The sequence below is a fragment of the Nerophis lumbriciformis genome, linkage group LG02, assembly GCF_033978685.3.
Source record: "Nerophis lumbriciformis linkage group LG02, RoL_Nlum_v2.1, whole genome shotgun sequence".
Classification (NCBI taxonomy): Eukaryota; Metazoa; Chordata; class Actinopteri; order Syngnathiformes; family Syngnathidae; genus Nerophis; species Nerophis lumbriciformis.
Window position 1 is genome coordinate 35,517,407 of NC_084549.2, and position 14,424 is coordinate 35,531,830.

General features: G+C 40.0%; 1 protein-coding gene across 6 annotated transcripts in view; it reads right to left on the bottom strand.

Moving 5' to 3' along the window:
* Window positions 1-3,244: 3,244 nt before the first annotated feature.
* The window catches only part of ikzf1 (IKAROS family zinc finger 1 (Ikaros)), a 39,615-nt gene continuing 28,435 nt past the window's right edge, over window positions 3,245-14,424 (bottom strand). For 2 of the 6 annotated variants that reach the window (XM_061961661.2, XM_061961682.2), the window contains 3 exons: window positions 13,505-13,630; window positions 13,042-13,173; window positions 3,245-4,431 (listed from right to left, as the gene is read on the bottom strand). In XM_061961661.2, the coding sequence (XP_061817645.1) occupies window positions 3,722-4,431; window positions 13,042-13,173; window positions 13,505-13,630 (968 nt within the window). In that variant the 3' untranslated portion in view covers window positions 3,245-3,721. Of the gene's footprint in view, window positions 4,432-13,041; window positions 13,177-13,504; window positions 13,631-14,424 lie in introns of all 6 variants that reach the window. The other 4 variants (XM_061961652.1, XM_061961674.2, XM_061961668.2 and 1 more) reach the window with 2 other exon arrangements.

Here is a 14,424-nt window from a genome sequence, read left to right on the forward strand (position 1 = left end):
GCCCTCACCTGTGGAACAGTCTGCCAAAGACCCTCAGGACTGCAGAGACCAATGATATTTTTTACAAAAAAATGGTTAAAGACTTTTTACTGATCATAGTAAACTCTTTTTTTTGTTTTTTTGTGTTATTGTGGTATTTTCTCATTTATTTATACAATTATTCTCTCAATGTTATGTTTTAATTAATTTAGTAATGTATTATTTATATTTAATTTTTACATATATTGTATAACATTGGGCTTCACGGTGGCAGAGGGGTTAGTGCATCTGCCTCACAATACGAAGGTCCTGAGTAGTCTTGGGTTCAATCCCGGGCTCGGGATCTTTCTGTGTGGAGTTTGCATGTTCTCCCCGTGACTGCGTGGGTTCCCTCCGGGTACTCCGGCTTCCTCCCACTTCCAAAGACATGCACCTGGGGATAAGTTGATTGGCAACACTAAATTGGCCCTAGTGTGTGAATGTGAGTGTGAATGTTGTCTGTCTATCTGTGTTGGCCCTGCGATGAGGTGGCGACTTGTCCAGGGTGTACCCCGCCTTCCGCCCGATTGTAGCTGAGATAGGCTCCAGCGCCCCCCGCGACCCCAATGGGAATAAGCGGTAGAAAATGGATGGATGGATGGATAGATTTTATAATATTTTTATACAATTGTTTAGATGGCGTTAATTTTAGTTATTGTCCAGCATGGACGCCTGAGGGGCTGCGTTTTTCCTCAATCCTCAGTGACATGCCACATTTTGTTTTTGTTAATGTCTATAGTGTTATGTTTGCATGTGTGTGTGTGTGTTTTGTTCTCCTTTCTTTTCTTTCTTTTTAGTGTTAAGTGTTTTAGTGTGCGACACCATTGATAGTATAGCACCGCTAAAACTAAAAAAGGCCCCTAAAAGGCGTACCCCCTGGTTTACAGAATAAACTAGAGTTGGCCTCGCCGCGCTCTCCGGGGGTGGAGGGTGGGCTCATGGGGGCCCGATTGCCGGTGGGGCGGGGGCGGTCTTCCCGTCCGGTTGCGGGGAGTCTCTGGGTCCCTCGGGCGGGGCGTCTCGCCTTTCTGCCCATGTGGGGTGTGGTCTCTCGCTGACTTGGGGTCTGGCTGTCCCCTGCTTTTCTCGTGCCTTGTCCTCTACCGGGTGCGTCTGTCTGCGGCCTGCTATTGGCCCTTGTGGGCGGTGCGGTGGGCCGGGCTCTGGGGTTCCTGTCGCTGGTTGGCTTGGCTGCGTGGGGGCGGTGGTCCCTGGTTCCCTGGGCACCACACCTACTTTTTGAGGGTTGGGCTCTCGGGGGGGCTGGGGCTGTGCTCTGGCTCCCACGGACACTGGGAGTCGAATATATTGTACATACAAATTCACATATACTCACATACATACATACGTAGGTACCTACGCTCCCACATACATACACAAATACGGTACATATTTACATACTTAAAGTTCGTACATCCACACGCACATTCAATATACAAACATACACATACACATACTGTACATATACATTCACTGTACAAACACATATATACATTCTGTACGTATACAAGTACATATGCATACGTACACTCATGCACATAATCACGTTTCATCAAACATATATTAACGTTGTTGCCCTAGAGTGAACTGGGTAACACATGGCACACTGACAAAGCTTAACCTATTTTTACTATAACAATCTACAAGGTTAATGTAGGTTGCTTCTCTATCTCCCCCTCCATTTTTCTGCATTCTTTCGTATCTCAAGTTATCATTACGTATATGTATTGTTGCATTTGAACAACTGTATTGTTGATAATAAATGTAAAGTATTGGTATTGTTCATTATCAATAGTGATATTTCTATTGGTATTTGTATTGCTCCATTTGTAGTGTAATAATGTTCATTGTCATTTCTGTATTATTTTTTATTTTCGCTAACTGCTTATTTGCTATTACTTTTACCATCATATTTGTACATGTCATATCTGCTGATGTTGCTCTATTGTTGTTGTTGTTGTTGTTGTTGTTGTTGTGTTTGCTGTTGTTTCTTTTGTCTCTCTGTGTAATTCCCCTCTTGTCCCCACAATTTCCCCCTCTGTCTTCTTTTTTTTCTTTTTCTTTCCCCTCCTGCTCCGGCCCGGCTGCATCAAATGATAATATAAATACATTTAATAAAGTCAAATACAAATAAGGCAAAAAGAGAAGTATCCTACACTTCTCTTTTGTAAAGTAAATCTGAACAACCGATATGGGCATCTACATCAACAATATGATTTGCCTGAGAAGCTGGACAGGACAAAAAAAAAAAAAAAAAAAAGAATAAACTAGAGTTCTTAAACTATCATGTAGAAAGCTGGAACGCAAATGGCGTGCGACTAAACTTGAGGTTTTCCATCAAGCATGGAGTGATAGTTTAATAACTTATAAACACACGCTTACCTTAGCTAAAGCTAATTACTACTCCAATCTCATCCGCCTCAATAAAAACAATCCTAAATATTTGTTCAGTACAGTAGCATCGCTAACCCAACAAGGGACTCCTCCCAGTACCTCCACCCACTCGGCAGATGACTTTATGAATTTCTTTAATAAGAAAATTGAAGGGCTTCACGGTGGCAGAGGGGTTAGTGCATCTGCCTCACAATACGAAGGTCCTGAGTAGTCTTGGGTTCAATCCCGGGCTCGGGATCTTTCTGTGTGGAGTTTGCATGTCCTCCCCGTGACTACGTGGGTTCCCTCCGTGTACCCCGCCTTCCGCCCGATTGTAGCTGAGATAGGCTCCAGCGCCCCCCGCGACCCCAAAGGGAATAAGCGGTAGAAAATGGATGGATGGAAGAAAATTGAAGTCATTGGGTTGAGTTTTTTCTTGCCCTGATGTGGGATCTGAGCTGAGGATGTTGTTGTGTCTTGTGCAACCCTTTGAGACACTTGTGATTAAGGGCTATATAAATAAACTTTGATTGATTGATAAGCTTTGAAGAGTGAAGTCTAGCTTATTAAGCATATGGAAATATAATGTCAATATTTTGTAGCAAACTGCTGACATTTATTTTGATCTTTATCATTAAACAGTTATTGGAAAAACAAATAAACCCAGAACTATTCCCACTTATATAAAATATCGTTTATTGATATTTTGCAAGCCTAAAACCTCCCTCCCTCCTTCTGCATACAGGAATGAGTTTAACAACTGTTTTATGCTTTGTACTGACCTAGAAGACATTTAATAAAGTACAAGTTGAACAGGAGGAGTGGCAGCCTTTATTGACTATTCTACTCACAAACACCAATCACTGTAATAAATACAAAACAGACGGGAGGGTAAGTGTTGTATAAATAAAAATATGAGGATGGCTGGTACAAATATAAGAACACAGGTTGTAAAAGGAATGTGAAAATGATGTGTGAGTTATCTAAACTGACATTTTTGAGTCACTGTATTTTATTTACTCAACATTTTATTGGACACACGCGTGTAAATACAGTCTGAAACAAGAAAATATAAGTTGCTGCCTGCTTTTTTTTAAAAAGAAAGAATAACTGTATTGTACATACATACACAATTTACAACACAAATATTTTGAAATTTGATGCTATTTAGAGACCTATTTGGCTTCACTTGAACATTAGTTTTTTTAAAGACATACTTGAATGAGAGTAAGATTGCTTCTATGTTCAACAAACATGCACGTTTCGTATAAAAGCACACTTTCCCATCTTATTTTACATATTGTGTGTGTGTGTGTTTGTGTGTGTGTACTCAGTAGCGATGCTCGCCTCGCGTTATGTGAGAGGAGAACTCGTATCGGTCTTGACTGCGATGGCCACAGAGGTTGCACTCAAAGGGGTCTCTGAAGCCGTGGCAGCCCATGTGAATGGTGTACATGACGTGGTCCAGGAAAAGAACACGGCAATGTTCACACCTGTACGCCCTCACCTGCTCGCCGTCTGCCGTCATCACCTTGAAGCCCTCGGAGGCCATCTCCATGCTGGCCCGGATGGCCTCATACTGCCGCTGCTGCTCCTCCTTCACCAATGGCAGGGGGCCGTTCCGCAATCCCGAGGTGATATGGTTGGTCAGGTAGATGAGGCCGGGCGCCGCCCCGCCCGCTCGTTCCCCGTTGTTGCTCTCCGTGTCGGTGGAGTCTTGGCCGCTTTGGCTTGGAGAGCGGTCCTTCTCGCTGGAGGTAGACTTGGACTTGGAGAGCAGAAGCAAATTCTCAGCTGCACTGTCCTTGGCTGACAGGCCGTGACCTGACCCAGAATGGCCCTCTGGGACGGACTTGTGCAGCGGGTACATGGGTCCCAGGCCCACGTCGGAGGAGGAAGCCGGCGAGGGCTGGACCAATGGGCGGAGAGACTCTGCTCCCAGGTAGCTGATGGCGCTGTTGATGGCCTGGTCGATGACGTGGGGCTGAATCAGCTGCTCTGCTGCGCCATCGTAGGAAAGGTCTGCCAGTCGCTTCTCACCTGAGGATGAGAAAATGCACGTATTGTGAATCCATTCTTGTTGTTCATAATCTTACACAAGCTACTCTATTTATCAGCATACATTGGATACAGTAAGGTAACCTTATAAATGTGTATTTGTTATTAATTAATTATGACAATTAACTTACAAAAAATAACACTTTATAACTATCCTTTTTCCAAAATATCCCATATCAAAGTAGTATCTGTCTAAAGCTGCAAGTGAACCAAAAATGAAAGTACCAGTCCAAAGTTTGGAGACATCTTCTCTAAATAATCTTAGTTTCTTCCTACTCCTTTTCAGACATGTTGTAAAACTGCGGCCCTTTGGGCAACATTTATATTTTTCCACACCATTTTTTCTAGTGCTGTCCAAGAATTGACTTTTTAAATCAGATTAATCACACTTTTATATTTGGATGAATCAGAGGTGTCCCGGTCCGATATTGATATTGGATTGGATATCGGTCCGATATCAGAAAAAAATGTATTGGATAAATGGGTTGTACTTGTATAGCGCTTTTCTACCTTCAAGGTACTCAAAGCGCTTTGACACTACTTCCACATTTACCCATTCACACACACATTCACACACTGATGGAGGGAGCTGCCATGCAAGGCGCTAACCAGCACCCATCAGGAGCAAGGGTGAAGTGTCTTGCTCAGGACACAACGGACATGACGAGGTTGGTACTAGGTGGGGATTGAACCAGGGCACGGCCATTCTTCCACTGCGCCACGCCGTCCCTAATGATATTGGCTTGCATCTAAAATCTCCAACATAAACTCTGATAAAAGCAGTCCTGCAGCGTGTTTACGTGTGCAAATCTGTCAGCTTTTTAACATCTAAATGTCCTCCAATAAGCACACAAGGTCAGTATAGTCTTGTATTTTCGGGAAAACATTTACAAAAGGTGAAGTTAGACTACTAGGAGCTAGCAACAACAAAAGAGCTCAGCCCGCAATAGCACACAAGCTAGACATACATAATACGTGTCCTTAGTTTAACAATATTGCAGTGTCAATATAAACAAGTATCAAATAATTTCAGTTGCATATTACTTACACATACAAAATCTCCAAGGCAGAAGCATATTAACAAGTATCCAGTACCTAACGTGTCCACATCATTCAACTTACTGCGTCATGAAATTAACTTAATGAACTATTTTGGCCAATAGGTGTCACTAAAAAAACAAATTATCACTCAATAAATGTATTTTACGGTTAGTGTTATTCATACCTATCAATGTTGTCCAAATAATTTCACTTGATCAAGCCTTTTCTAAAATTCCACACTACAAAATAAAAAATATGTATTATGATTTGTGTGGATATGGTATCGATTAATATCAATATCGGCCAATAGTCAAGGCTTCAATATTGAAATTGTAATGGAAGTGAAATAGTTGTATCAGAACACTCTTATTAATCATGATTAATCGCAGGTTATCACTCGCTTGCATAAATTAAATGAACTTTAAAAAATAATCCAATATTTGGACACAAATGCAAGTCAGAATGTCATCCAGGATTTTTTTTCCTAAAGTTTTATTTTCTCAAAACTTGGTAAACGTTTTATCCAAAGTCCCATTGGGGTTTATTTTGAAGTTAAATTTACAGGCGAGCACACCAGTCCGAGTCTTCTCACTAATCTTTGCACTTATGCATGATCGCTGACCTTATAACAACCTGCGCCACCTTTCAGGTAACCATTCACAGTAATGGTATTTGGAGCATGTATGTTCAAAATAAATTGCTTGATTAGTCTGCGTATATACATGGTTAATGCAATATTTTTTTTGATTAATCACATCTTTGAATTAAAACAATTTCGTTCAGCGTTGTTAACGGTTAGGGAATCACATTTGATCAAAAGACTGGAGGTTTGTGACATTCACGAACAAACCGAATCTATTGACTGGCTCATTAACATGAACGATGGGATTGGGACATCGCAGTGAATTATTTTAGCGTGACAGTGAAGAACCATTCAGATGACATATTATGCTGTGAATCAAAACGAAAACAATGGCAGTGTTGTACATTTCATTTGCAGTCTGAACACGGAGGGGTGTGGGTCTCCTTTCTATTTTAACGGCAGCTGGGACTGCTGCACGAGGCTACTGTCAACCTGGCTACCCCCCTGAGAAGGGGCTCACGGCAACACCCGTTGCTCATTGAGGACATTCATTGAGTGATTCATGCTTTCATGTCTCCAAAACATCTGGAAAAGTCGCGAGAATTGTCGCTTTTGAGGAATAAATGGTAGTAACAAGAGTTGGAAAGTCAACGGATTTAGCGAGAAAGCACCAAGTTGGCAACACCAGACTGATTATCGATCCGACAAAAAGGATGAGCATTTCTTGTCAAATGTGCTGATATATTCTTGTGAGAGCAGGAAGCGGCTCGGTATATGGTAATATTTCATACGAAGCGTCCTGTCATTCCCTAATTGACATTCATGGAAAACGGGGGCCCCTGCCCATTGCGGGGCCCGAAGAACAATGCGCGACCTGTGTAAATGACAGGGCGACCCTGACCACTGTGTAACTACAAAAGTCACACCACAACAAATACACATAAGACCACTACTTTTACTACTACTTTACAACTATCTTAACTCAAATCATGCTGTATTCAACATGCTGTGTTGCAAAGCATGATGGGAAACTAGGAGCAATCTCGGCAGCGGGAGCGAATAGTAAACATGGACAACGAAATGTAAGGAAACATGCTTTAATCATCAAACTGTGCATGCATTTAGGTGGAATCTTTCACAAGAGTAGAATCTTTAAGGTTTTAGAGCCATGTGAGTGTATCTCCTCTTTTAATAGACATGTTTACACCCCATACAACCTATTCAGCAATGAAATTTAGGATTTATTAGGTTATGATTTTTATTTGAAGATGTTGAAAATCAAATTTGAATACATCTCATAAGAAATTAGTAAGCTGTATAGCCAGACAAAATCCACATTATTAGAACATGGCTCCTGTAGTATTTGTATCTGCAGTAGCAACAGATACATATCACGCCAGAACAACCGTTCCCAGCATGCATTGCAGCACCTTTTTGTTAAATATTTGCACACAGTACATGTTTATCATTAACGTGTAGCTAATGTAACTATTACCCTTAATATCAGTATGTGTGTGTTAAATGGAACCTACTATGCAAAACTAACTTTTCTTACCTATTAGTACCTGTTTTTGTGTATTTGGAAAGTCTTGAAAATGTGTATAAGATTTTATAAAACAATGTTGACTTCCTTTATACTTCCTGCAAACGATCTGTTTGGAATTTTCCCCATTTGTGACGTTTTTTTCCCCATTGATGACTTAAGGGGATTATCCATATCAGAGTCGCGTGTAACGAGAGTATGGCCAACTAAACAACAGGTGCCATTACTGCTACCAAGGAAACGTGAGGCTGTGCCCGAATGAATACATTTGCTGGCGTTTTTTTGGCTAAATACAACAAAATAATACGTCTATATAAAGTTATAAACTAGCTCATAAACGTACAAAGAAACATGCTTTTTAATTAGTCAAAGTATAATTTTGCAGCTGTATTTGACGCTCTCTGCTGCTAAATTCCTGCAGTGTTTAGTGACCAGCAGGCACTCTAACACGCACCGGACGGCGCAATGAATGTAAAAAAAATACACAACAACCAAAAAAATTTACTTATTAGCCTAATTTTGCCAAAATGTTCATTAGCTTTGGATCAACAATCACAAATAAATTGTGACTTTTGTGTGATGTATGTCAACTGTGGTGGTTAGTTCCAATGTATTTGTAATCTCTGCAAGTATCGCTCAAAATTATTATTAGGGACCGCAATGTCCCTTTGGGACAGAGGACCCTACTGTAATTGTAAGGTTTTATTATTATTATTCCGCCGCCTCTTTGACCTGTAATTTGACCCCCTTAACATGCTTCAAAACTCACCATATTTGACACACACATCAGGACTGGCGAAAATTGCCATTTAATAAAAAAAACAAACCCCAAAACTCAAAATTGCGCTCTAGCGCCCCCTAGGAATAAACACAGACAAAACTGCTTGTAACTTCCCGTAGGAATGTCATAGAGACATGAAACAAAAACCTCTATGTAGGTCTGACTTAGACCTAGATTTCATACAAAAATCTTCAGCAAAAATCAACAGGAAGTTGGCAATTCCCCCTTCAAAACAAAAGTTTAGTAAAACAGTCACTTTTGCCTCTTTGAGCTGTAATTTGACCCCCTTAATATGCTTCAAAACTCACCAAACTGGACACACACATCAGGACTGGCAAAAATTGCGATCTAATAAAAAAACCCAACCCCAAAAACTCAAAATTGCGCTCTAGCGCCCCCTAGGAAGAAAACACAGACACAACTGCTCCTAGGAAGAAAACTCAGACAAAACTGCCCGTAACTTCCAGTACGAATGTCGTAGAGACATGAAACAAAAACCTCTATGTAGGTCTCAGTTAGACCTACATTTCATTCATTGACAACACCCAGCAAAAAATCAACAGGAAGTTTGCAATTCCCCCTTCAAAACAAAAGTTTTGTAAAAACCGGTCACCTTTTTTCAAACATTATCTCCTCTGAGCGCGTTTGTCGTGTCGGCTTCAAACTAGCACAGGAGAGAGATTGAACCCTTCTGATTAAAAGTTGACCAAAGACTTTTAATTACTGCTCCGGTTTGGATTTTATGTGCCGCTTGCAGCTTTAATTCTAACTGATCTTTATGTTTTGTTTAATTTTTTGCCACTTTGTGTTGCATATTTTTTAAATTAAATTTCCAGTTCATTTTCTCATCTATTATTACACCCAAAATTTGGTTTATTTTACTCTTTCAATGTCCGTCTATTTGTGTTTGTGTTTGACTTTCCCTTCTACGGTTATTGAATTGCATTGATTTAGTTTTACTGCGATTAAAAAATAGTCTGTTTTTGTCAAACCATCCTTTAAATTCATTAATTTATTCAGTTATTATTTGTTTTAGCATCTGTGTGTTTCCTCCTGAACGAGACACTTCCCATACTTGTCTTATTTCCGGGTTGTGAGGAAAGCAATGAAAAAGCTTTCCACAATTCTCGCGGGTTAAGCATCCAATTGCTGCACAACAGGACATTTTTATATGTTGAAAAACTAACGAGGAAGCGCCGCAAACACTTAGCATCAGCTCAAAGTTAGTAGCAATCATGATGCCCTGTAGTCACGTGACTGCCTTTTGACCAATCACTGAGGAGATCGCCTGAAACCGGGTTGGCTATCCACGACTCTGATTCATATATGATAATAAGAGCTTTGCGCGAGTCCGCCATTGTAGTCTGTGCTGTAGTCAATAAGTTCCTTCTTATTTTCTATCCTCTTGCTGTAAAGTAGACTGCACGTGTCCTCCGTTGTAGCCATTTCCAATACAAATTAGCGTATATTTCAAATGTACATCTGTCAGAAGACTCGTTATAGAAAACCTGAAAAAATCCAACATGACTGACGGGGAGAAGATGCAGTCAAAGTGGAGCCACGTAAATAAAACCTCCCATAAAGCAACACATCCTAAGGAGACGGTCAGTTTTAAAATGGTCTGTAAAACATAATCTACGCAAAATTTGGACCAAAGAACCATTACATGTTACCACATGGATTTAAAAGACTGCATGTGCACCACAAGGAAGTGTTTTAAATGAAAAAAAAAAATCATAATATGAGTATGAGTAAAAGTCTAATCTATGGTCAAATAGGTTTCTCATAGTCATTCACATCGACGTCCCACTGGGGTGAGTTTTTCCTTGCCCGTATGTGGGCTTTGTACCGAGGATGTCGTTGTGGCTTGTGCAGCCCTTTGAGACACTTGTGATTTAGGGCTATATAAATAAGGATTGATTGATTGATTGAAATAGGACTGCAACGATTAGACCAGATGGTCGACAATAAAATTTGTCGGCGACAATTATATTTGTCCACAATAGTGGTGACGTCATCACTCATGTTTTGACGGTCAAAAGTGGGTCACTCGCAAAAACATCGCCATCTTAATCTTATTAAAACATGAGTACCTTGCTCATTTTGCAGAGCGGAGCTTGTTTTAATGGCAGTACATGTGTGATACGCAAGCATTTAAAGCGGAGGCATGATGTCGGACATTTGGAGGGAGGATGAAGACACGGCTTCGGTAAGAGAGTTAGCTTCTACCTTGTTAGCTAACTGACAATAGTGAGACGAATTTGTGTGAAAAATAACTAACTGTTACTTTAGCCAAAGTCAGCCAGCTAGACTTTGTCTACATCAATTCAAGGACTTTTCAAATTTGCAATGCCGAAAAAACGAACAACAAACGCGAACCGTGCAACACACACACACACACACACACACACACACACACACACACACACACACACACACACACACACACACACACACACACACACACACACACACACACACACACACACACACACACATTCTTGTATTTATTACCTTCTTGAGACCTTCGATAAAATGCCTACCTCTTTAGGACCACCCTTTCTAGATATATAAAGATTTGTATTTAAAACATTAATAATATATACATACTATGTAAGCTTTTAGTAATTTTTTTTATTTTTTGTTTGTAATTAGTTTTTAATCTTCATTATTTACTTCCAAGTTATTACAGTATGTCTCTATATACATATTAATTGTGTTTAAAAAAAAAATCAATTTTGGCCAAACGGGGCGCATTTCAATTTCTTACACACACTTATTACATATGTTGGCCAGAGGGGGAGCACTTCAGATTTTAACACACACTTGTTATTTCATATGTTGACCAGAGGAGGAGCACTTTTAAAACAGACACATTCTGAGAAGGTGATTGGCTGCAAGCTCCTATCCCTCCAGGACCTGTTATCCTCCAGGACCAGGAGACGTGTGGGTCGGATCACAGCTGACTCTTCTCACCCTGGACACAAACTATTATCCCCTCACCCCTCAGGCAGGAGACTACGGTCCATCCAGACCCACACCTCTCGTCACCTGAACAGTTTTTTCCCCTCGGCCATCAGGCACATGAACAATAACAAGATCTGATAGCTCAGTTACAGCTCTTTTTATTACCAAATCTGTGTTATATGTGTTTTATGTTGCACGATTGCACCAAGAAAAATTCCTAGTTTGTGAACCTGTTCTCAAACAATGGCAATAAAAACTATTCTGATTCTGATTCTGATTCTGATTCAATTTGAAAAGTCCCTCCTTTTCAGGACCACCCTCATTTTGATAGATTTCACTACCAGGGGTGCAAATTAGTCATTATCTACCGGTTCTCATATGGAAGGTACTTTTCCTTGTTGATGTCTCAAGAAGGGTAAAAACACAAAAACAAACACACACACACGCACACACGCACGCACGCACACACGCACGCACACACACAAAAGCAGACGGGCACCAATGCAGAGCCAACATTTTAAGAATTAATCAAATATAGACTTGTACACATTGAGTCTATTAGAGTGCTAAAACTGCCAAGAGTTAATCAATACTCAATATACCAGTGTGCAGCTTTTTAAACATCCATCCATCCATCCATCCATCCATCCATCCATCCATCCATCCATCCATTTTCTACCGCTTGTCACTTTTGGGGTTGCGGGGGGTGCTGGAGCCTGGACAAGTCGCCACAAAATGCTTTTCTTTTTGAGGAAGTTAGATTTTGTGTTTTATTTGTTTTTATTGCTGCCATTTTCACTCTTTTTAATACATAAACAAGGTTAATAGTTGTTTTTTTAGCACTTTGCTTTTCCTTTGTTTTACAACATTTTATTAGTTATTAAACTTTTTGTTAACAGCTGAATGAGCAGCACAGTTATAGTATAAATAAATATTTATGAATGAATTAGTCATCTCTGTTGTTAGTAAGCACATGCCTAAAATAACTTAGGCTGCATTTAGAAGGTGGTGGAAATATTAGAGCCATTAAATATGTGTAACTTTATTATTCGATTAGTCGACTAATCGTTAAGATAATCGTTGACTAATCGACTATCAAATTGATCGTTAGTTGCAGCTCTATTGTCAAGCTCAATATGGCTTCCTTTTGCCTTTTAAGCTTAAATGTCTTGGATCATCTTCCTGATGAACTCAACACTGTTAAAATATATATTTTTCACATTTATCATGACTTAAAGATGACCGTAGCTCAGGTCACTATAGTTGTTGGTTGAAGCAGTCGATGAATTTAATCATGAGGTTCAAGCAAGTAAATATTTTGAAGTGGCCCAGCCTCACCTTCAGGTAAATTGAGTTTCAGACCCCTCGGACTTTTGGAATTATGTAAAGTTCCTTAATGTAACAAATGCAATACCATGCAATTTAAAGAAAAGTGTCCAAAATTTGAACTGGTAAACTGATCGGGTAATAATAAGTTCTTATCACATGTAGCTTAAAAAAGGGAAAAAAAGCTGATCGCTCACTCTTATTTTCCCTCTAGTGAATAAATATAAGGGTACTGTGCCCTTATTTTAAAGTGGTAGCAACACATTGTAAGATTCCTGACACAGCATTGTTACATCTGTTGGTATATTTATGATTTGTATAGACACAAAGCAAGCAGATTTCAGCCCTTACCCACAAACTTCTGTGGCATAGTGCTCTTACGCTTAGCTACATTATTAGCTAGCCTGTCTAGCACCAAGGCTCTGTCAGATCCCGTCTGGCTTAAGTCTTCCCTCTCTTCATTCTGGCTGCTTTCTTCCTTTACTACTGGAAAGCAAGACAGAGAAGGAGGTTTAGAGTCAAAGTATTTGGACTTAGTGGAGTCAAGTGACGCACTTGTGCAGGAGGACTTTTTTACTTTCCCCAAAAATGTTAGTTTTTTTTTTTGTTTTATCTAAGGGAGCACTATTTTGACACATGTCATAGTACTATTGCACAGATAAAGCATATATATCTCAGCTTAAACTCACAATTACATATGTTTTATGGCGTATACATTGAATCTAGGAGAAAGATACATGCACAGTTCAGTGTCTATCAGATATGGAATATTAATAACATATTGCTGCAGTTAGTAACATGGATGGACACCAACCTGTGTAGATGCTGTTCTGCAGGCCCATGCACTGGAGGTAGTTGTGACATCGCTCTTTGTGCTCCTCCAGTGAGCTGCGCTGCTTGTAACTGCGCCCACAGTAGGCACATTTGTGTGGTTTTCCAACTACGAAACAACAAACAAACTCCATCATTGAACACAGACTTAGAATGTGAAACTATAAACATGTGTTGTAAACATTGTAACTGAGCATACTGAAACTGAAACACATCACTTGATTGTTATTTTCTTTCCATTACTCTTTTAGTTGTTCTTTTTATTAAACATGTCCAAAATAAATACTTACAACACAACAACACAGAAAATAGTTACGGTCGTGGTCAAAAGTTTACATACACTTGTAAAGAACATAATGTCATGGCTGTCTTGAGTTTCCAATAATGTCTACAACTCTTATTTGTTTGTGATAGAGTGATTGGAGCACATACTTGGCCTCACCTTTTTTCCTCCAAACATATTGCTGGGTATTGTGGCCAAACAGCTTACTTTTTGTTTCATCTGACCACAGAACTTTCCTCCAGAAGGTATTATCTTTGTCCATGTGATGTCAGATGAAACAAAAATGGCCTTTGATCACAGGAACACCATACCTACCGTCAAGCATGGTGGTGGTAGTATTATGCTCTGGGCCTGTTTTGCTGCCAATGGAACAGGTGCTTTACTGAGAGTAAATGGGACAATGAAAAAGGGGGATTACCTCCAAATTCTTCAGGACAACCTAAAATCATCAGCCCGGAGGTTGGGTCTTGGGCAACAAGACAATGACCCCAAACACACGTCAAAAGTGGTAAAGGGATGGCTAAATCAGGCTAGAATTAAGGTTTTAGAATGGCCTTCCCAAAGTCCTTACTGAAATGCGTGGACAATGCTGAAGAAACAAGTCCATGTCAGAAAACCAA